At 48.2% G+C, this 23,144-nt stretch overlaps 1 protein-coding gene across 1 annotated transcript; it reads right to left on the bottom strand.

The window, feature by feature from the left end:
• Positions 1-1,198: 1,198 nt before the first annotated feature.
• Positions 1,199-22,166, bottom strand: cysltr3 (cysteinyl leukotriene receptor 3). The gene is made up of 5 exons (XM_075451590.1): positions 22,083-22,166; positions 9,513-9,696; positions 4,728-4,895; positions 4,487-4,654; positions 1,199-1,734 (listed from the first exon to the last, which is right to left on the bottom strand). Exons 1-5 carry the CDS (start codon positions 22,087-22,089, stop codon positions 1,224-1,226), a joined length of 1,038 nt encoding a protein of 345 aa, XP_075307705.1. The 5' UTR covers positions 22,090-22,166; the 3' UTR covers positions 1,199-1,223.
• Positions 22,167-23,144: the final 978 nt, after the last annotated feature.

Here is a 23,144-nt window from a genome sequence, read left to right as displayed (position 1 = left end):
GAAGCTTCTTTAGGAAACAGAGTTCTGAGGACTCAGATGTGGAAGGTTCCTGCTGAAGCTTCTTTAGGAAACAGAGTTCTGAGGACTCTGATGTGGAAGGTTCCTGCTGAAGCTTCTTTAGGAAACAGAGTTCTGAGGACTCAGATGTGGAAGGTTCCTGCTGAAGCTTCTTTAGGAAACAGAGTTCTGAGGACTCCTCTGTGGAAGGTTCCTGCTGAAGCTTCTTTAGGAAACAGAGTTCTGAGGACTCAGATGTGGAAGGTTCCTGCTGAAGCTTCTTTAGGAAACAGAGTTCTGAGGACTCTGATGTGGAAGGTTCCTGCTGAAGCTTCTTTAGGAAACAGAGTTCTGAGGACTCCTCTGTGGAAGGTTCCTGCTGAAGCTTCTTTAGGAAACAGAGTTCTGAGGACTCAGATGTGGAAGGTTCCTGCTGAAGCTTCTTTAGGAAACAGAGTTCTGAGGACTCAGATGTGGAAGGTTCCTGCTGAAGCTTCTTTAGGAAACAGAGTTCTGAGGACTCAGATGTGGAAGGTTCCTGCTGAAGCTTCTTTAGGAAACAGAGTTCTGAGGACTCTGATGTGTGACGGATCAGCAGCAGTTGAGGAGTTTCCAAAAGTTTGAGGACAGCAGTGGGATCAGACTCTCTCAGAGCTGCTTTAGATCCACAGCCTGAAGGGGGCGCCGTTACCCTGCAGACAAACTGGCTCCATGCAGACGTTTCTCTGATCCTGCAGAGCGTGGTTAATAAGTAGGCCCCTCCCACTTTACTGGACTTTGATTGGATTTGTCCAAAAACCGTCCATGGACCCATCAAAACCAGGGACCTAAAAGGACTCAACAACCTGATAAAGAAGGCTGGTTCTGTTCTGGGGACGACTGTGGAACCTCTGGAGACAATAATGCAAAGAAGGATTTTGCATAAAATCAAGAGAATTATGGACAACCCTGAACATCCTCTCCATGAGACTGTTATCGGAAAACAGAGTCTCTTCAGTCAAAGGCTTCTTCAGTTTGGATGCAAAACGGACCGCTACAGGAAATCTTTCCTGCCCACAGCCAGCAGCATCTATAATAACTCCTCTATTTAATTGAGTTACATCAACATTGAATTTCCCTCTGGGATAAATAAAGTATTTTTGAATTTGAATTGAATTGAATTGAATGAGTCACGGGCCCGTCCATGGGCCCTCACCCTGTCCCTGAAGGACCCGCCCCCCCCTCCATCAGGTGGTGTTCCTCCTCCTCATGACGCTGCCCCTGATGGACCCCCCCCTGCTGGACAGGGTGGACTGTGCGTCCCTGGCCCGGTCCCTGAAGGTCCTGGTGCAGTAGTAGTACAGCAGCGGGTTGACCACGCTGTTGGACGCCGCCATACACAGCGTCACCGACACGGCGCGCTGCAGCGTGTGCGTGAGGCCGCAGCTCCACCGGCCGCACACGGCGTGCAGGTGCACCGACCGGATCACGTGGTAGGGCAGGAAGCTGAGCAGGAAGGTGGCCGTCACCATGGTAACCAGGTGCACGGAGCGCCTCCTGCTGCGGGTGCAGCTGCTGGTCTGGTGGCCGCCGAGCGGCCCGGAGGACGCCGTCAGGCGGCGGATGATGCTGCTGTAGCACGCGATGATGGTGAAGAACGGCAGGAGGAAGCCCAGCACCAGACCCACGTAGTTCAGTACGAGGACGCGATACCACGAGGACGTGGTGGAGGGCTCGAAGCAGCGAAGGACCCCCCCCCTGAGGACAAAGCCCAGAAGAAGACACGTCACCATGTAATTCTCTGATGGTTACAGCCACATCAGTACAACATGGAACAGAAACGCTTCCACACATGTACACATGTGGAACAGCTGGCACGTGTAAACATGTGGAACAGCTGGCACGTGTAAACATGTGGAACAGCTGACACGTGTAAACATGTGGAACAGCTGGCACATGTGAACATGTGGAATAGCTGACACGTGTAAACATGTAGAACAGCTGACACATGTAAACATGTGGAACAGCTGACACATGTAAACATGTGGAACAGCTGGCACGTGTAAACATGTGGAACAGCTGGCACGTGTAAACATGTGGAACAGCTGGCACGTGTAAACATGTGGAACAGCTGGCACATGTAAACATGTGGAACAGCTGGCGCATGTGAACATGTGGAACAGCTGGCACGTGTAAACATGTGGAACAGCTGGCACATGTAAACATGTGGAACAGCTGGCGCATGTGAACATGTGGAACAGCTGGCACATGTAAACATGTGGAACAGCTGGCACGTGTAAACATGTGGAACAGCTGGCACATGTGAACATGTGGAACAGCTGGCACGTGTAAACACGTGGAACAGCTGGCACGTGTAAACATGTGGAACAGCTGGCACATGTAAACATGTGGAACAGCTGGCACATGTAAACATATGGAACAGCTGGCACATGTAAACATGTGGAACAGCTGGCACGTGTAAACATGTAGAACTGCTGACACATGTAAACATGTGGAACAGCTGGCACGTGTAAACATGTGGAACAGCTGACACGTGTAAACATGTGGAACAGCTGGCACATGTGAACATGTGGAACAGCTGGCACATGTGAACATGTGGAACAGCTGACACATGTAAACATGTGGAACAGCTGGCACGTGTAAACATGTGGAACAGCTGGCACATGTAAACATGTGGAACAGCTGGCACAGGTAAACATGTGGAACAGCTGGCACGTGTGAACATGTGGAACAGCTGGCACGTGTAAACATGTAGAACAGCTGGCACATGTAAACATGTGGAACAGCTGGCACTTGTAAACATGTGAAACAGCTGGCACGTGTAAACATGTGGAACAGCTGGCACGTGTAAACATGTGGAACAGCTGGCACATGTAAACATGTGGAACAGCTGGCACATGTAAACATGTGGAACAGCTGGCACGTGTAAACATGTGGAACAGCTGACACATGTGGAACAGCTGGCACGTGTAAACATGTAGAACAGCTGGCACATGTAAACATGTGGAACAGCTGGCACGTGTAAACATGTGAAACAGCTGGCACGTGTAAACATGTGGAACAGCTGGCACGTGTAAACATGTGGAACAGCTGGCACATGTAAACATGTGGAACAGCTGGCACATGTGAACATGTGGAACAGCTGACACATGTAAACATGTGGAACAGCTGGCACATGTAAACATGTGGAACAGCTGGCACGTGTAAACACGTGGAACAGCTGGCACGTGTGAACATGTGGAACAGCTGGCACATGTAAACACGTGGAACAGCTGGCACATGTAAACATGTGGAACAGCTGGCACATGTACACATGTGGAACAGCTGGCACATGTAAACATGTGGAACAGCTGGCACATGTAAACACGTGGAACAGCTGGCACATGTAAACATGTGGAACAGCTGGCACATGTACACATGTGGAACAGCTGGCACATGTAAACATGTGGAACAGCTGGCACGTGTAAACACGTGGAACAGCTGGCACATGTAAACACGTAGAACAGCTGGCACATGTAAACACGTAGAACAGCTGGCACATGTAAACACGTAGAACAGCTGGCACATGTAAACACGTAGAACAGCTGGCACATGTAAACATGTGGAACAGCTGGTGTGGGCACCAAAGGGTGTAATTGATGTGTGAATATGCTATGTGGTATTTTATAATCCCGGTTGGACTTAATGTGATTTTGTTTATGAACGTTACTTGTTCAGCGAACGTAATGTACTGAGGATGGCTGGCCAGTGGTTAGTGTTGGTTGCCTAGCAACCTAGAGCGCCCGTTAAGCTGGAGAATAGCAGTCGATCTGCGCTGCTCATGTGTAGTTTATGATTTAAGAAATAAATAACTTAAAATGGATACATAATTAATTTGGTTAACATGACAATGTTTATGTGGTCATTTATAATCCCAGTTGGACTTTGTGATTTTGGTTATGAACGTTACTTGTTCAGCGAACGTAACGTACTTAGTATGGCTGGTCAGTGGAAGCATTGGTCGCCTAGCAACCTCGAGCGCGCGTGAAGCTGGAGAGGAATAGAAGCTGATCTTAAGAGCCCGCGCTGCTCATGTTTAGTTCATGGTTTAAGAGATAAATAAATGATTAATTTGGTTAATATGACAATGTTTGGGAGACGTGATTGACTGACTGTGTATTTCAGAAATAAGTTGATATTGAATGTACTTGATGAAACTGGTTTTTGAATAGTGATGTAACATACATAATTATTTGTTTCTATGTTGGTGCTGATGTTATTAGAGAACGAGAACACACACGTGAATGTGAAAGAAGCTGTGTGTGGCGAACTGTAATAAATAAGTTTACCTACTTTTTCTCTTTGCAGAACAAAATAAATACAACAAATTAAATGTGTAGCGGAGGCAGTCTGCACTCTGCACCACGCTACACTGGCACATGTAAACATGTGGAACAAAGGGTCATTAAATGAAAAAAGAGTTGAGAATGTGGCAGTTTCACAGCCTCACCTTAACTTCACCCCATGGGCGAGGAAGGGAGCCGAGGCCACGCCCACAAACACCCAGATACCCAAACAGACCAATAAGGTTCGAGTGGGCGTGGCCAGAGTGCGATGGCGGAGGGGCTGCACCACGGCCATCCAGCGGAGCAGACTCAGGAGGGTGAGGAGGAGGATGCTGAGGAGGAAGGGAGGAAGGTCACTGCGGGTGCACGTGTGTGTGCACGTGTGTGCATGTGTGTGTGCATTACCTGCTGTACAGGTTGACATAGAAGCCGTAGACACACAGCCGGCACAGCCAATCAGGGAAGTACCACTCCCCCCCCCCAATGTAATAAGCCAGCCTCAGTGGGAGTGTGAGGGAGAAGCTGCCGTCTGATATGGCGAGGTTTATCATGACCACGCAGGAGGCGGACCTTCTGTGAGGGACATAAAGATGGAGTCAGAGGAGCAGCCATTTTAACTCTGTGATGAAGAGAAAGTTCAGCTTCAAAAAACCTTTAAAAGCACATGGAGAGTAGAACCAAAGTCTCTGAGATAAAAGAAATAAAGGGTTCTGTCGCGGCCTTCTAATGGCGCTTTTCCACCAGCTCGCTTCGGCTCGGCGCGCTATTGCGTGTTTCCACTAGCACGCCGTACCTGCAACCGGGACGATTTTCCGTACCACCTCAGCCCTGGTTCCAAGCGGGCCCAAGCGTTACTAAAGCGTGACGTCAGCCGACTGCCTTCCACTGACTGGGCGTCACTGGAAGCGTCATAACGCGGATAGTAAAAGCTGGCGTTAGCAACCGTTAGCTTACCTCCAAACGTCGTCTTTTTGAAGCTCGTACAAAACTCTCCTGTACTTTTCAACACTGTTTTGTCTGGTGGCCAGGAGTCTTCTCTGGCTCTCTTCTCTTGCCTTGTGTGTGACAAAAAGCCACAGGGTGAGCAGCAGCACGCGCAGCCGTGTTACGACCACCCCGCCCACGTCCAGTAGGGACGAAGTGTATTGGAAACACAACCAAACCGAGCCGTGACGAGCCGTGTAGAGGTAGTGGAAAAGCGCCATTAGCCACAGGGTGAGCAGCAACTCGAGTGCCTCCATGTCCTCCATGCTATCCTTCTCCTATGTTGTTGTTGTTGTTGTTCCGGTCGCGCAGCCGAGTTACGACGATCCCGCCCACGTCGAGGAGGCACAAAGTGATACTCTGTTGTGATGGAAACACAACCAAACCGAGCCGTGCTGAGCCGTGACGAGCTAGTGGAAATGCGCCATAAGTTTCCAAACTACACTTTCTAAGAAAGGCCGTGGGGGGCAACAGGGGGTTTGATTCTTGCACACACGTCCGACTTGATTGCTTAAAAAATATATGTAGTTTATTTCCAACAAAAAACATGAACAAAACAATAACCAAAAATCTCTTGGAGCCTAAATGAAAAACGAAAGTTGACTTAATCTGATTTTACAAGCTCAAGAAGTGGTCAAAAAGATAATTTTACCAAAACCTCCCATCTTCACATTTGAAGGACATCTGACCAAAACCTGGGAACAGTCAAGTACATATTATCTTATCTTAATGCTCCAGAGGTGCAGAGCAGCCCTCAGATTCTCTGCTTATTTACGGACCAACTGTCAAGTCATTTCCTGTTCCAGCATCTCAGGAAAACCAAAAAGAGAAACAGCGACTTTTGAGTTCCAAAGACGAGTCCTGACACGTTATCAACCTCCAACAAATACCTTCAGAGCGAGCTGAAAGCTGCCCTGAGAGCGGCTGCTCATCTCCAGCATCAGCGCTGCAGTGGACACCCTTCAGAGAACAATGTCCTCTCCATGAACCCAACATGTGGTGGACACCCTTCAGAGAACAATGTCCTCACCATGAACCCAACATGTGGTGGACACCCTTCAGAGAACAATGTCCTCTCCATGAACCCAACATGTGGTGGACACCCTTCAGAGAACAATGTCCTCTCCATGAACCCAACATGTGGTGGACACCCTTCAGAGAACAATGTCCTCTCCATGAACCCAACATGTGGTGGACACCCTTCAGAGAACAATGTCCTCTCCATGAACCCAACATGTGGTGGACACCCTTCAGAGAACAATGTCCTCTCCATGAACCCAACATGTGGTGGACACCCTTCAGAGAACAATGTCCTCTCCATGAACCCAACATGTGGTGGACACCCTTCTGAGAACAATGTCCTCCACATGCACCCAACATGTGGTGGACACCCTTCAGAGAACAATGTCCTCTCCATGAACCCAACATGTGGTGGACACCCTTCTGAGAACAATGTCCTCCACATGCACCCAACATGTGGTGGACACCCTTCAGAGAACAATGTCCTCTCCATGAACCCAACATGTGGTGGACACCCTTCTGAGAACAATGTCCTCTCCATGAACCCAACATGTGGTGGACACCCTTCAGAGAACAATGTCCTCTCCATGAACCCAACATGTGGTGGACGCCCTTCTGAGAACAATGTCCTCTCCATGAACCCAACATGTGGTGGACGCCCTTCAGAGAACAATGTCCTCTCCATGAACCCAACATGTGGTGGACACCCTTCAGAGAACAATGTCCTCACCATGAACCCAACATGTGGTGGACACCCTTCAGAGAACAATGTCCTCTCCATGAACCCAACATGTGGTGGACACCCTTCTGAGAACAATGTCCTCCACATGCACCCAACATGTGGTGGACACCCTTCAGAGAACAATGTCCTCTCCATGAACCCAACATGTGGTGGACACCCTTCTGAGAACAATGTCCTCCACATGCACCCAACATGTGGTGGACACCCTTCAGAGAACAATATCCTCTCCATGAACCCAACATGTGGTGGACACCCTTCTGAGAACAATGTCCTCCACATGAACCCAACATGTGGTGGACACCCTTCAGAGAACAATGTCCTCTCCATGAACCCAACATGTGGTGGACACCCTTCAGAGAACAATGTCCTCTCCATGAACCCAACATGTGGTGGACACCCTTCAGAGAACAATGTCCTCTCCATGAACCCAACATGTGGTGGACACCCTTCAGAGAACAATGTCCTCTCCATGAACCCAACATGTGGTGGACACCCTTCAGAGAACAATGTCCTCTCCATGAACCCAACATGTGGTGGACACCCTTCTGAGAACAATGTCCTCCACATGCACCCAACATGTGGTGGACACCCTTCAGAGAACAATGTCCTCTCCATGAACCCAACATGTGGTGGACACCCTTCTGAGAACAATGTCCTCCACATGCACCCAACATGTGGTGGACACCCTTCAGAGAACAATGTCCTCTCCATGAACCCAACATGTGGTGGACACCCTTCTGAGAACAATGTCCTCTCCATGAACCCAACATGTGGTGGACACCCTTCAGAGAACAATGTCCTCTCCATGAACCCAACATGTGGTGGACACCCTTCAGAGAACAATGTCCTCTCCATGAACCCAACATGTGGTGGACACCCTTCAGAGAACAATGTCCTCTCCATGAACCCAACATGTGGTGGACACCCTTCTGAGAACAATGTCCTCTCCATGAACCCAACATGTGGTGGACACCCTTCTGAGAACAATGTCCTCTCCATGAACCCAACATGTGGTGGACGCCCTTCTGAGAACAATGTCCTCTCCATGAACCCAACATGTGGTGGACGCCCTTCAGAGAACAATGTCCTCTCCATGAACCCAACATGTGGTGGACACCCTTCTGAGAACAATGTCCTCTCCATGAACCCAACATGTGGTGGACACCCTTCTGAGAACAATGTCCTCCACATGCACCCAACATGTGGTGGACACCCTTCAGAGAACAATGTCCTCTCCATGAACCCAACATGTGGTGGACACCCTTCAGAGAACAATGTCCTCTCCATGAACCCAACATGTGGTGGACACCCATCAGAGAACAATGTCCTCTCCATGAACCCAACATGTGGTGGACACCCTTCAGAGAACAATGTCCTCTCCATGAACCCAACATGTGGTGGACACCCTTCAGAGAACAATGTCCTCTCCATGAACCCAACATGTGGTGGACACCCTTCAGAGAACAATGTCCTCTCCATGAACCCAACATGTGGTGGACACCCTTCAGAGAACAATGTCCTCTCCATGAACCCAACATGTGGTGGACACCCTTCTGAGAACAATGTCCTCCACATGCACCCAACATGTGGTGGACACCCTTCAGAGAACAATGTCCTCTCCATGAACCCAACATGTGGTGGACACCCTTCAGAGAACAATGTCCTCTCCATGAACCCAACATGTGGTGGACACCCTTCAGAGAACAATGTCCTCTCCATGAACCCAACATGTGGTGGACACCCTTCAGAGAACAATGTCCTCTCCATGAACCCAACATGTGGTGGACACCCTTCAGAGAACAATGTCCTCTCCATGAACCCAACATGTGGTGGACACCCTTCTGAGAACAATGTCCTCCACATGCACCCAACATGTGGTGGACACCCTTCAGAGAACAATGTCCTCTCCATGAACCCAACATGTGGTGGACACCCTTCAGAGAACAATGTCCTCTCCATGAACCCAACATGTGGTGGACACCCTTCAGAGAACAATGTCCTCTCCATGAACCCAACATGTGGTGGACACCCTTCAGAGAACAATGTCCTCTCCATGAACCCAACATGTGGTGGACACCCTTCAGAGAACAATGTCCTCTCCATGAACCCAACATGTGGTGGACACCCTTCAGAGAACAATGTCCTCTCCATGAACCCAACATGTGGTGGACACCCATCAGAGAACAATGTCCTCTCCATGAACCCAACATGTGGTGGACACCCTTCAGAGAACAATGTCCTCTCCATGAACCCAACATGTGGTGGACACCCTTCAGAGAACAATGTCCTCTCCATGAACCCAACATGTGGTGGACACCCTTCTGAGAACAATGTCCTCCACATGCACCCAACATGTGGTGGACACCCTTCTGAGAACAATGTCCAAAGAGACGTATCTGTGTACATCTGTGTTCCAACGTTAAACAACCCGACTGAGTTCAGACCTGCGGCTGCAGAAGAAGATCAGCAGAGCTCCCACGTTGCAGAGGAACGCCACAGGGAACACCAGCAGGTAGGTGAAGGTGTAGGCGCGGTACTTGAAATCATCGTCGCGATGGGAACAATGGAACGTGGACCCATTCACTGTCGTGTTGCTGCTGGTATTGACGGCAGTTGTTTTCAGGAGCTCTATGAAAGAAAGAAAAGATGCACCTTTAAAAACATTTCCCCTCATTAAATACGATATAGTAAATAAGACGCAGTAAATAATAAGTAGTAAATAAAAAGTAGTAAATAAGACGCAGGAAATAAGACGCATTAAATAAGACGCAGGAAATAAGACGCTGTCACGTCCATGGGGTTTACCGCCCGTCCGCCCGTAGGGTTCCTGCTTCCACGTCTCCGGAAGTCTGGCCATCCGCCAGACCGTCTCTGGTTTCGAGCCCCTCCCTCCCAACCACTTTTTGGGTTGTCTGGAATCCATCCCTTAATGGAGGGAGGGGGGGGGGGGGGCTCTGCCACGTCCATGTTTTTAGTCTTATGTTTTATAATGTGTTAGGTTGTTTCATGTCTTGGATTTTGAGTTCATGTTTAGTTTTAGTTTTGCCATGGGTTTTCCCCTCACTTCCCATGTACAGTTCATTAGTTTCACTCAAATCAGCTGCACTCATTGTCCCCAGCTGCACTCATTGTCCCCTGCTGCATTCATTGTCCCCAGCTGAATTAATTGTCCCCAGCTGCATTAATTGTCCCCAGCTGCATTAATTGTCCCCAGCTGCATTCATTGTCCCCAGCAGCATTCATTGTACCCAGCTGCATTCATTGTCTCCAGCTGCACTCATTGTCCCCAGCTGCACTCATTGTCCCCAGATGCACTCATTATCCCCTGCTGCATTCATTGTCTCCAGCTGAATTAATTGTCCCCAGCTGCATTCATTGTCCCCAGCAGCATTTATTGTACCCAGCTGCACTCATTGTCCCCAGCTGCACTCATTGTCCCCAGATACACTCATTGTCCCCAAGTTCAATCATTGTCCCCAGCTGCACTCATTGTCCCCAGCTACAATCATTGTCCCAAGCTGTACTCATTGTCCCCAGCTGCATTCATTGTCCCCAGCTAAACTCATTGTCCCGAGCTAAATTCATTGTCCCCAACTGCACTCGTTGCCCCCAGATGCACTCATTGTCCCCAGCTGCATTCATTGTCCCCAGCTGCACTCATTGTCCCCAGCTGCATTCATTGTCCCCAGCTGCACTCATTGTCCCCAGCTGCACTCATTGTCCCCAGCTGCACTCATTGTCCCCAGCTGCACTCATTGTCCCCAGATTCAATCATTGTCCCCAGATACACTCATTGTCCCCAGCTGCACTTAATGTCCCCTGCTGCATTAATTGTCCCCAGCTGAACTCATTGTCCCTAGCTGCATTCATTGTACCCAGCAGCACTCATTGTCCCCAGCTGCACTCATTGTCCCCAGCTGCACTCATTGTCCCCAGCTGCACTCATTGTCCCCAGCTGCAATCATTGTCCCCAGCTGCACTTAATGTCCCCAGATGCACTCATTGTCCAAAGCTGTACTCATTGTCCCCAGCTGAATTCATTGTCCCCAGATGCACTAATTGTTTCAGCTGCATTCATTGTCCCCAGCTAAACTCATTGTCCCGAGCTACATTCATTGTCCCCAGCTGCACTCAATGTCCCCAGCTGCACTCAATGTCCCCAGCTGCACTCATTGTCCCCAGATACACTCATTGTCCCCAGCTGCACTTATTGTCCCCAGATGCATTCATTGTCCCAAGCTGTACTCATTGTCCCCAGCTGCATCCATTGTCCCCAGATGCACTCATTGTCCCCAGATACACTTATTGTCCCCAGCTGCACTCATTGTCCCCAGATACACTCATTGTCCCCAGCTGCACTTATTGTCCCCAGATGCATTCATTGTCCCAAGCTGTACTCATTGTCCCCAGCTGCATCCATTGTCCCCAGATGCACTCATTGTCCCCAGCTGCATTCATTGTCCCCAGCTAAACTCATTGTCCCAAGCCACATTAATTGTCCCCAGCCGCACTCATTTTCCCCAGCTGCATTAATTGTCCCCAGGTGCAATCATTGTCCCCAGATACACTTATTGTCCCCAGCTGCACTCATTGTCCCGGGCTGCATTAATTGTCCCCAGCTGCAATCATTGTCCCCAGCTGCACTCATTGTCCCCAGCTGCACTCATTTTCCCCAGCTGCACTCATTGTCCCCAGCTGCACTCATTGTCCCCAGCTGCACTCATTGTCCCCAGCTGCACTCATTGTCCCCAGCTGCATTAATTGTCCCCAACTGCACTCATTGTCCCCAGGTGCACTCAATGTCCCCAACTGCACTTATTGTCCCCAGCTGCACTCATTGTCCCCAGCTGCATTAATTTTCCCCAGGTGCAATCATTGTCCCAAGCTGTACTCGTTGTCCCCAGCTGCATTCATTGTCCCCAGATGCACTCATTGTTTCAGCTGCATTCATTGTCCCCAGCAAAACTCATTGTCCCCAGCTGCACTCATTGTCCCCAGCTGCACTCATTGTCCCCAGATGCAATCATTGTCCCCAGCAGCACTCATTGTCCCCAGCTGCACTCATTGTCCCCAGATGCACTCATTGTCCCCAGCAGCACTCATTGTCCCCAGCTGCACTCATTGTCCCCAGCTGCACTCATTGTCCCCAGCTGCACTTATTGTCCCCAGATGCATTCATTGTCCCAAGCTGTACTCATTGTCCCCAGCTCCATCCATTGTCCCCAGATGCACTCATTGTTTCAGCTGCATTCATTGTCTCCAGCTAAACTCATTGTCCTGAGCTACATTCATTTTCCCCAGCTGCACTCATTGTCCCCAGATGCACTCATTGTCCCCAGCAGCACTCATTGTCCCCAGCTGCACTTATTGTCCCCAGCTGCACTCATTGTCCCCAGCAGCACTCATTGTCCCCAGCTGCACTTATTGTCCCCAGCTGCACTCATTGTCCCCAGATGCACTTATTGTCCCCAGCTGCAATTATTGTCCCCAGCTGCAAACATTGTCCCGGGCTGCATTAATTGTCCCCAGCTGCATTCATTGTCCCCAGATACACTCACTGTCCCCAGCTGCACTTATTGTCCCCAGCTGCACTCATTGTCCCCAGCTGCATTAATTGTCCCCAGGTGCAATCATTGTCCCAAGCTGTACTCGTTGTCCCCAGCTGCATTCATTGTCCCCAGATGCATTCATTGTCCCCAGCAAAACTCATTGTCCCGAGCTACATTCATTGTCCCCAGCTGCACTCATTGTCCCCAGATGCACTCAATGTCCCCAGCTGCATTCATTGTCCCCAGCTGTACTCATTGTCCCAGCTGCACTCATTGTCCCCAGCTGAACTCATTGCCCCCAGCTGCACTCATTGTCCCCAGATACACTCATTGTCCCCAGCTGCACTCATTGTCCCCAGCTGCATTAATTGTCCCCAGGTGCAATCATTGTCCCCAAATACACTCGTTGTCCCCAGATGCATTAATTGTCCCCAGGTGCAATCATTGTCCTCAGCTGCATTCATTGTCCCCAGCTGCACTTATTGTCCCCAGCTGCATTCATTGTCCCCAGCTGCAATCATTGTCCCCAGCTGCACTCATTGTCCCCAGCTGTACTCATTGTCCCCAGCTGCATTAATTGTCCCCAGCTGCACTTATTGTCCCCAGCTGCATTCATTGTCCCCAGATATACTCATTGTCCCCAGTTGCATTCATTGTCCCCATATACACTCATTGTCCCCAGCTGCACTTATTGTCCTCAGCTGCATTCATTGTCCCCAGCTGCACTTATTGTCCCCAGCTGCATTCATTGTCCCCAGCTGCAATCATTATCCCCAGCTGCACTTATTGTCCCCAGCTGCCCTCATTGTCCCCAGCTGCATTAATTGTCCCCAGCTGCACTCATTGTCCCCAGCTGTACTCATTGTCCCCAGCTGCATTCATTGTCCCCAGATACACTCATTGTCCCCAGTTGCATTCATTGTCCCCAGATACACTCATTGTCCCCAGCTGCACTAATTGTCCCCAGGTGCACTCATTGTCCCCAGCTGCACTCTTTGTCCTCAGATTTACTCATTGTCCCCAGCTGCATTCATTGTCCCCAGATGCACTCATTGTCCCCAGCTGCACTCATTGTCCCCAGGTGCAATCATTGTCCTCAGCTGCATTCATTGTCCCCAGCAGCACTTCTTGTCCCCAGCTGCCCTCATTGTCCCCAGATGCACTCATTGTCCCCAGCTGTACTCATTGTCCCCAGCTGCATTAATTTTCCCCAGATATACTCATTGTCCCCAGTTGCATTCATTGTCCCCAGATACACTCATTGTCCCCAGCTGCACTTATTGTCCTCAGCTGCATTCATTGTCCCCAGCTGCACTTATTGTCCCCAGCTGCATTCATTGTCCCCAGCTGCAATCATTATCCCCAGCTGCCCTTATTGTCCCCAGCTGCCCTCATTGTCCCCAGCTGCATTAATTGTCCCCAGCTGCACTCATTGTCCCCAGCTGTACTCATTGTCCCCAGCTGCATTCATTTTCCCCAGATACACTCATTGTCCCCAGTTGCATTCATTGTCCCCAGATACACTCATTGTCCCCAGCTGCACTAATTGTCCCCAGCTGCACTAATTGTCCCCAGGTGCACTCATTGTCCCCAGCTGCACTCTTTGTCCTCAGATTTACTCATTGTCCCCAGCTGCATTCATTGTCCCCAGATGCACTCATTGTCCCCAGCTGCACTCATTGTCCCCAGCTGCACTCATTGTCCCCAGGTGCAATCATTGTCCTCAGCTGCATTCATTGTCCCCAGCTGCACTCATTGTCCCCAGCTTCATTAATTTTCCCCAGCTGCACTTATTGTCCCCAGCTGCATTCATTGTCCCCAGATACACTCATTGTCCCCAGCTAAATTCATTGTCCCAAGCTCTACTCATTGTCCCCATTTGCACTCATTGTCCCCAGCTGTACTCATTGTCTCCAGCTGCATTAATTGTCCCCAGCTGCACTTATTGTCCCCAGCTGCAATCATTGTCCCCAGTTGCACTTATTGTCCCCAGCTGCCCTCATTGTCCCCAGCTGCATTGTCCCCAGCTGCACTCATTGTCCCCAGCTGCACTCATTGTCCCCAGATGCACTCATTGTCCCCAGATGCACTCATTGTCCCCAGATGCATTCATTTGTCAATCACTCCCAGTTTAGTATTTAGTTCCCAGGCTCCACTTTCTTGCCACGCCATGGCTAACAGCTAAGTTTATTTATTTTTTTTGCCATGTCATGTCACGTCTTTTGTTTTTATATCTTTTTATTAATGTTTTAATGACCTTTTGTTTATGACAGAGATACTCACTGCGCGGCTCCTCAAGCTTTAATTGGCGGCTCGCACTCGCATAGTAGCTTATAACAATATGGTAACAATAACAATACATTTTTTCAAATAACACACAGCGAATACTGCACAGAATTAAGGATTTTTTTATTAAGTGTTAATTAAGGCTTAATGGTGTTTCCTAAACGGGGCTCTGTTAAACCTGGCAACGCAGCCCGCTTAAACCGCAGAGCACTCTAGCTCCTCTAGCCAGCGCGAGATGCAGGTACAATGGATCGGTTTTTAATTAAAAAAGGGCAAAAACCAGCACAGAAACCAGCACAGAAACCAGCACAAAAACAAGCACGGAAACCAGCACAGAAACCAGCACAGAAACCAGCACAGAAACCAGCACAGAAACCAGCACAGAAACCAGCACAGAAACAAGCACGGAAACCAGCACAGAAACCAGCACAAAAACCAGCACAGAAACCAGCACAGAAACCAGCACAAAAACCAGCACAGAAACCAGCACAGAAACCAGCGCAGAAACCAGCACAAAAACCAGCACAGAAACCAGCACAGAAACCAGCACAGAAACCAGCACAAAAACCAGCGCAGAAACCAGCACAGAAACCAGCACAAAAACCAGCACAAAAACCAGCACAGAAACCAGCACAGAAACCAGCACAGAAACCAGCACAGAAACCAGCACAGAAACCAGCACAGAAACCAGCACAGAAACCAGTACAGAAACCAGCACAAAAACCAGCACAGCACAGAAACCAGCACAGAAACCAGTACAGAAACCAGCACAGAAACCAGCACAGAAACCAGCACAGAAACCAGCACGGAAACCAGCACAAAAACCAGCACAGAAACCAGCACAGAAACCAGCGCAGAAACCAGCACAAAAACCAGCACAAAAACCAGCGCAGAAACCAGCACAGAAACCAGCACAAAAACCAGCACAGAAACCAGCACAGAAACCAGCACAGAAACCAGCGCAGAAACCAGCACAGAAACCAGCACAGAAACCAGCGCAGAAACCAGCACAGAAACCAGCACAAAAACCAGCACAGAAACCAGCACAGAAACCAGCACAGAAACCAGCACAGAAACCAGCGCAGAAACCAGCACAGAAACCAGCACAGAAACCAGCACAGAAACCAGCGCAGAAACCATTACAGAAACCAGCACAGAAACCAGCACAGAAACCAGCACAGAAACCAGCAGAGAAACCAGCACAGAAACCAGCACAGAAACCAGCACAGAAACCAGCACAGAAACCAGCACAGAAACCAGCACAGAAACCAGCAGAGAAACCAGCACAGAAACCAGCACAGAAACCAGCACAAAAACCAGCACAGAAACCAGCACAGAAACCAGCACAGAAACCAGCACAAAAACCAGCGCAGAAACCAGCACAGAAACCAGCACAAAAACCAGCACAAAAACCAGCACAGAAACCAGCACAGAAACCAGCACAGAAACCAGCACAGAAACCAGCACAGAAACCAGCACAGAAACCAGCACAGAAACCAGCACAGAAACCAGCACAGAAACCAGCACAAAAACCAGCACAGCACAGAAACCAGCACAGAAACCAGTACAGAAACCAGCACAGAAACCAGCACAGAAACCAGCACAGAAACCAGCACGGAAACCAGCACAAAAACCAGCACAGAAACCAGCACAGAAACCAGCGCAGAAACCAGCACAAAAACCAGCACAGAAACCAGCACAGAAACCAGCACAGAAACCAGCACAAAAACCAGCGCAGAAACCAGCACAGAAACCAGCACAAAAACCAGCACAGAAACCAGCACAGAAACCAGCACAAAAACCAGCACAGAAACCAGCACAGAAACCAGCACAGAAACCAGCACAGAAACCAGCGCAGAAACCAGCACAGAAACCAGCACAAAAACCAGCACAGAAACCAGCACAGAAACCAGCACAGAAACCAGCACAAACACCAGCACAGAAACCAGCACAGAAACCAGCACAGAAACCAGCACAGAAACCAGCACAGAAACCAGCACAAAAACCAGCACAGAAACCAGCACAGAAACCAGCACAGAAACCAGCACAGAAACCAGCACAAAAACCAGCGCAGAAACCAGCACAGAAACCAGCGCAGAAACCAGCACAGAAACCAGCACAAAAACCAGCACAGAAACCAGCGCAGAAACCAGCACAGAAACCAGCACAAAAACCAGCACAGAAACCAGCACAGAAACCAGCACAGAAACCAGCACAAACACCAGCACAGAAACCAGCACAGAAACCAGCGCAGAAACCAGCACAGAAACCAGCACAGAAACCAGCACAGAAACCAGCGCAGAAACCATTACAGAAACCAGCACAGAAACCAGCACAGAAACCAGCACAGAAACCAGCACAGAAACCAGCAGAGAAACCAGCACAGAAACCAGCACAGAAACCAGCACAGAAACCAGCACAGAAACCAGCACAGAAACCAGCACAGAAACCAGCACAGAAACCAGCACAGAAACCAGCACAGAAACCAGCACAGAAACCAGCACAGAAACCAGCACAGAAACCAGCGCAGAAACCATGCTCATCCTGAATGTCTCACTATGATTACAACAACAAACTACAAATACAACATGAAGAAAGTCGAGCACATGCACGCCAGCTGCCGCTCATCCCAGTATTAAGGTGAATGTGGTCTGAATTGAAAATGTATTGGCTGTGTCGTTTCTTTTTTCTGGGATGTTTTATATGTGGAAATGCATATTTGCAAAAGGGGACTTTAGGATGTTGTCCTAAAAGTGGCTCTGCCCTTGATTTTGCTGCCAATGTGGCTCTGCTGAAAACAATAGTGAGTATCTCTGGATTATGCGGTCGGCGCCTTCTAACCGCTGTTTCAGAGAAAGTGTGTTCTGTCCATCATATCGACGGATGTGGTTTAAAAGTACAATGCTCAGCAGAATACCACAAACTTGAAGTACAACTTCCATGAAAGAGGAGAGAGTTAGAATGTTTATATCTTAAACGTATCTTAAAGGGCAGCGATCAGGTGGTTCTTACTTTACTGGTTAGTCAGGGTTGCCAACTCTAACACATTTGCCGTGTCACGCTCTCACACTCATTTTTTCTTTCTGTGTTGATTTTTTTTCACTCTCGTTCTATAATTTCCGAATGCTTAAACTAACGATTGGACCGCAGCAGAGCGTCTAATCCCTCTCTGATCGATGATTCGCTGGAAACGGCTTGTCATTACGTCAGTCGGTACGTCAGTGACGTCGGTCTGCCGAGGCCAAATCTGATTGTATGCCACATTCCAACGCCGACGCTGAACGCGTCTTCTCTGTTGTTGGTCTTAACAAGGCCGACACAAGAAATAGGCTTTCACTCGATGGTACCCTCCCTTCCATTATGTGCATAAAAATGAACGACCAAGAGCCGTGCTACAAGTACGAGCCCCCGGCTCAAGTCTGCCACAACCCGCGATAACAGTTCTTTACGATGTGATGATTAGATATGCACACACTGATATCTTCTGGGGTTTTTTGTGCCTGGTGGTGTGTGTGTGCCTGGTAGCCTTTGGGAGGGGACTGTACTCTATGAGTTGGAAATTGAAGAGAGACACTTTGGATATGGACATTAAAGCCAAAAAGAAAAGAAAAAGAGACCAAGAAAAGCCAAACAATAAAATGGATCAGCAACCCTGATGAATGGTTATTTTTTGATGGTCACAATTGTTACAGAATGTTAATGTTTATATTAATATTATTAATATTTTGATTTCTGATTTGAGTTTATATATTGATATTTGTAATATATTATTTTGTACATATGAAGTTATTTTTAAAGGGTACTCCGGCTTCCTCCCACTGTCCAAAAACATGCATGTTGGGTTAATTGGTCCTTAGGAGTGAGTGTGAGTGTGTATGGTTGTTTGTCTCGTTTGTCTCTGTGTGGCCCTGTGATGGACTGCTGGACACCCAGTTCAAGTGTTTATATACAGTATAAATCCTGAAGGTTATTTTTGTTGTTCGCTCTCTAATATACGAGAAGAGTGAAATCATTGTAGCTCTGACGGATGAAAACATTTCTGCAGCTCTGACTGAACTTTAACAACCAGGTTAAACCACAAAACCAGGAAACAGACAGTGCATGTGTGTGTGCATGTAACCAGATCAAACCAGTTGGTCTGATCTGAACAAAACTCCCCTGTTCACAGGTGTGAGGGCCTCTGTTCCTGGAATGTGTATTTGAATAGCTGTTTCATAACTGCCTGCTTATCTGAAGACATGGAAATGAGTGGATGTGACGTGGTGTCAGAGGCTGATTTCCATGTGAAAGGCGGCGCTGCGGCCTCTGTGCTGAGCAGCAAACCGCTAACCCAGCCACATGAACACCAACATGTTTTCTGATGTAAACAGCTGTGAGTCAGCTGCAGTTCTGTGAAGGGTTCCGTGGAAAAACCATCCATTTGTGAATGTTTGCGTGACCTCTGACCCCTCCACTGATTTGTGCAACATCCCGCATGGCGGGGGACAGTTTACTCTAATGTTGGACCTCAGTGACCCAACATGAGTCCAGCAGCACGGACGGACACAGCCAACAATCAGCCTTTTTTAATCTGAATTTATTTTCTGGTTGTCTCTTTGTGTTTGTTTTACGTCTGTCAGACTCTAATTCTGCTTCTTTTACAGTTGGTGGTCATTTTGTGCCTCCTTAAAGTATTTTGTTGTTAAAGTTGGTGGTCATTTTGTGCCTCCTTAAAGTCATTTTTGTTACAGTTTGTGGTCATTTTGTGCCTCCTTAAAGTCATTTTTGTTACAGTTGGTGGTCATTTTGTGCGTCCTTAAAGCGATACTCAGGAATTTTTGACATTAGACCTCATTTCCGAGTCAACCAGAGTGTAAGAAATGTGTACAGATGTTTGTTTTTTTTTAATTCCATGCAGCCCTTGTGAAACCACTGGTCGCTGTTGCTAAGCTAGCGCAAGTGATCGACTTTTGGTAGCCTGCCACAAGAAAACAGTCTTGCCCAATTCAATAAACACTCAAAGCACATCAATTTATCGATGCAAATATCTACGTTGATAGAGAGATTTAGGGAGTAAAACCATCCATCCATTATCTATACCGCTGAATCCGTCGGTCGGGTCGCGGGGGGGCTGGAGCCTATCCCAGCGGTCAATGGGCGAGAGGCGGGGTACACCCTGGACAGGCCGCCAGTCCATCGCAGGGCCACACAGAGACAAACGAGACAAACAACCATGCACGCTCACACTCACTCCTAAGGACAATTTAGAGATGCCAATCAACCTAACATGCATGATTTTTTGGACAGTGGGAGGAAGCCGGAGTACCTGGAGAGAACCCACGCATACACGGGGAGAACATGCAAACTCCACACAGAAAGGCCCCAGCTGGGTGTTGAACCTGGAACCTTCTTGCTGTGAGGCAACAGTGCTAACCACCACACCACCGTGCAGCCCGGGAGTAAAACCAACCTTACGATTATATGTTATTACCCGCAGCCATTCGTGCTTCCTGGTTTGAAAGTTTGGCAGCCGCGGACCAATTTCTAGCACCAATCTTACCGGCTCTCGCTGCCAATAGTTTGTTTTGTGAAGAATGATGTTGTCACAACTACTTGAGCATACAAAAACTTGAGCAATTTTGTGCCTCCTTAAAGTCATTTTTGTTAAAGTTGGTGGTCATTTTGTGCCTCCTTAAAGTAATTTTTGTTACAGTTGGTGGTCATTTTGTGCCTCCTTTAAGTCATTTTTGTTACAGTTCGTGGTCATTTTGTGCCTCCTTTAAGTCATTTTTGTTACAGTTCGTGATCATTTTGTGGCTCCTTAAAGTCATTTTTGTTACAGTTCGTGATCATTTTGTGGCTCCATAAAGTCATTTTTGTTACAGTTCGTGATCATTTTGTGCCTCCATAAAGTCATTTTTGTTACAGTTCGTGATCATTTTGTGCCTCCTTAAAGTCATTTTTGTTGAAGTTCGTGGTCATTTTGTGCCTCCTTTAAGTCATTTTTGTTACAGTTCGTGATCATTTTGTGCCTCCTTAAAGTCATTTTTGTTACAGTTCGTGATCATTTTGTGGCTCCATAAAGTCATTTTTGTTACAGTTCGTGATCATTTTGTGCCTCCATAAAGTCATTTTTGTTACAGTTCGTGATCATTTTGTGGCTCCTTTAAGTAATTTTTGTTGAAGTTCGTGGTCATTTTGTGCCTCCATAAAGTCATTTTTGTTACAGTTCGTGATCATTTTGTGCCTCCTTTAAGTCATTTTTGTTGAAGTTCGTGGTCATTTTGTGCCTCCTTTAAGTCATTTTTGTTACAGTTCGTGATCATTTTGTGCCTCCTTTAAGTCATTTTTGTTACAGTTCGTGATCATTTTGTGGCTCCTTTAAGTCATTTTTGTTGAAGTTCGTGGTCATTTTGTGGCTCCTTAAAGTAATTTTTGTTACATTTCGTGGTCATTTTGTGGCTCCTTAAAGTAATTTTTGTTACATTTCGTGGTCATTTTGTACCTCGTAAAGTCATTTTTGGTCTTTTTGTCATGACTTTTTGTCTTTTTGTGTTTGCTGTGTGTCTGTCAGATTCTCGTACTGCTTCTTTTACAGTTTTTGGTCATTTTGTGCCTCCATAAAGTCATTTTTGGTCTTTTTGTTGTGACTTTTTGTCTCTCTGTGTGAGTTTTGCTCATTTTCTGACTCCTTTCTGTGTGTCTTTGGAAGCTTTCTGTCTCCTCGTGTCTCTCCATCTCTACTTTTTGAACTTGTTGTGTCTCCGCTGCTGCTGTTGTCGTGTTTCCGATATTTTGTGTTTCTTGAAGCAATGATTTCGTGTCACTCTGATCATTTCCTTTCTGAAGTGGTAGTTTTCTCATCCTTTTGTCATTCGTCTCTGTCTGCATACTGCGGGCTGAGGCTATAATTCTATCAGTTGTTTGTGGAGGTTTTTTCTGTCTTTCTGGTGTGTTTTATCTCATCTTTTTCAGCTTTATAAAACCAGCTCTGATTCCTCCTCCATGTCTGACACACAAGCAGTTAACCATCAGTTTCATGTGGTTGCTCATGAACAAACACAGCTTAATGAAGTCTTAGACTAAGTTAAGTAAACAGTGGAGGAGCTTAACTCCATGTAAGGCTGTCGGAGACAGATCTTAATTTGAGCTGAATTCCCTCAAACACCGACATGTTTCATCATAAAAGCTGAAACTCACCATTCATCTTGTCTTTCTGTCTCTGCGGCTCATTAATCCAGTCGGTGCGTTCGGCTGCTCCTCAGACAGACTGCGGGTGTGTTGGCTTTCCATGGAAGTGGGCGTATGCTCACATCTATAGACCGGGCAGAGAGCCAACGCACTCCAACCGGCTCTGTGAGGCTTTCCAGGGCAGAGAGAAACTGCCACACTGAGTAAAAGCCACACCGAGTAACGGCCACACTGACTAACAGCCACACTGAGTAAAAGCCACACCGAGTAACGGCCACACTGAGTAACGGCCACACTGAGTAACGGCCACACCGAGTAACGGCCACACTGACTAACAGCCACACTGACTAACAGCCACACTGAGTAACAGCCACACCGAGTAACGGCCACACCGAGTAACGGCCACACCAAGTAACAGCCACACCGAGTAACTGCCACACCGAGTAACGGCCACACCGAGTAACGGCCACACCGAGTAACAGCCACACCGACTAACAGCCACACTGAGTAACGGCCACACCGACTAACGGCCACACCGAGTAACAGCCACACCGACTAACAGCCACACCGACTAACAGCCACACTGAGTAACAGCCACACTGACTAACAGCCACACCGAGTAACGGCCACACCGAGTAACGGCCACACCGAGTAACGGCCACACCGAGTAATAGCCACACTGAGTAACGGCCACACCGAGTAACAGCCACACCGAGTAACGGCCACACCGAGTAACGGCCACACCGAGTAATAGCCACACCGAGTAATAGCCACACTGACTAATAGCCACACTGACTAACAGCCACACTGAGTAACGGCCACACCGAGTAACGGCCACACCGAGTAACGGCCACACCGAGTAACGGCCACACCGAGTAATAGCCACACTGACTAACAGCCACACCGAGTAACAGCCACACTGAGTAACAGCCACACTGACTAACAGCCACACTGAGTAACGGCCACACCGAGTAACGGCCACACCGAGTAACAGCCACACTGAGTAATAGCCACACTGACTAACGGCCACACTGAGTAACGGCCACACCGAGTAACAGCTACACCGAGTAA

Source organism: Odontesthes bonariensis, chromosome 19 (assembly GCF_027942865.1).
Source record: "Odontesthes bonariensis isolate fOdoBon6 chromosome 19, fOdoBon6.hap1, whole genome shotgun sequence".
NCBI lineage: Eukaryota > Metazoa > Chordata > Actinopteri > Atheriniformes > Atherinopsidae > Odontesthes > Odontesthes bonariensis.
The sequence above is the reverse complement of the archived record's forward strand: the minus strand, read 5'-3'. Positions and strand labels throughout refer to the sequence as shown.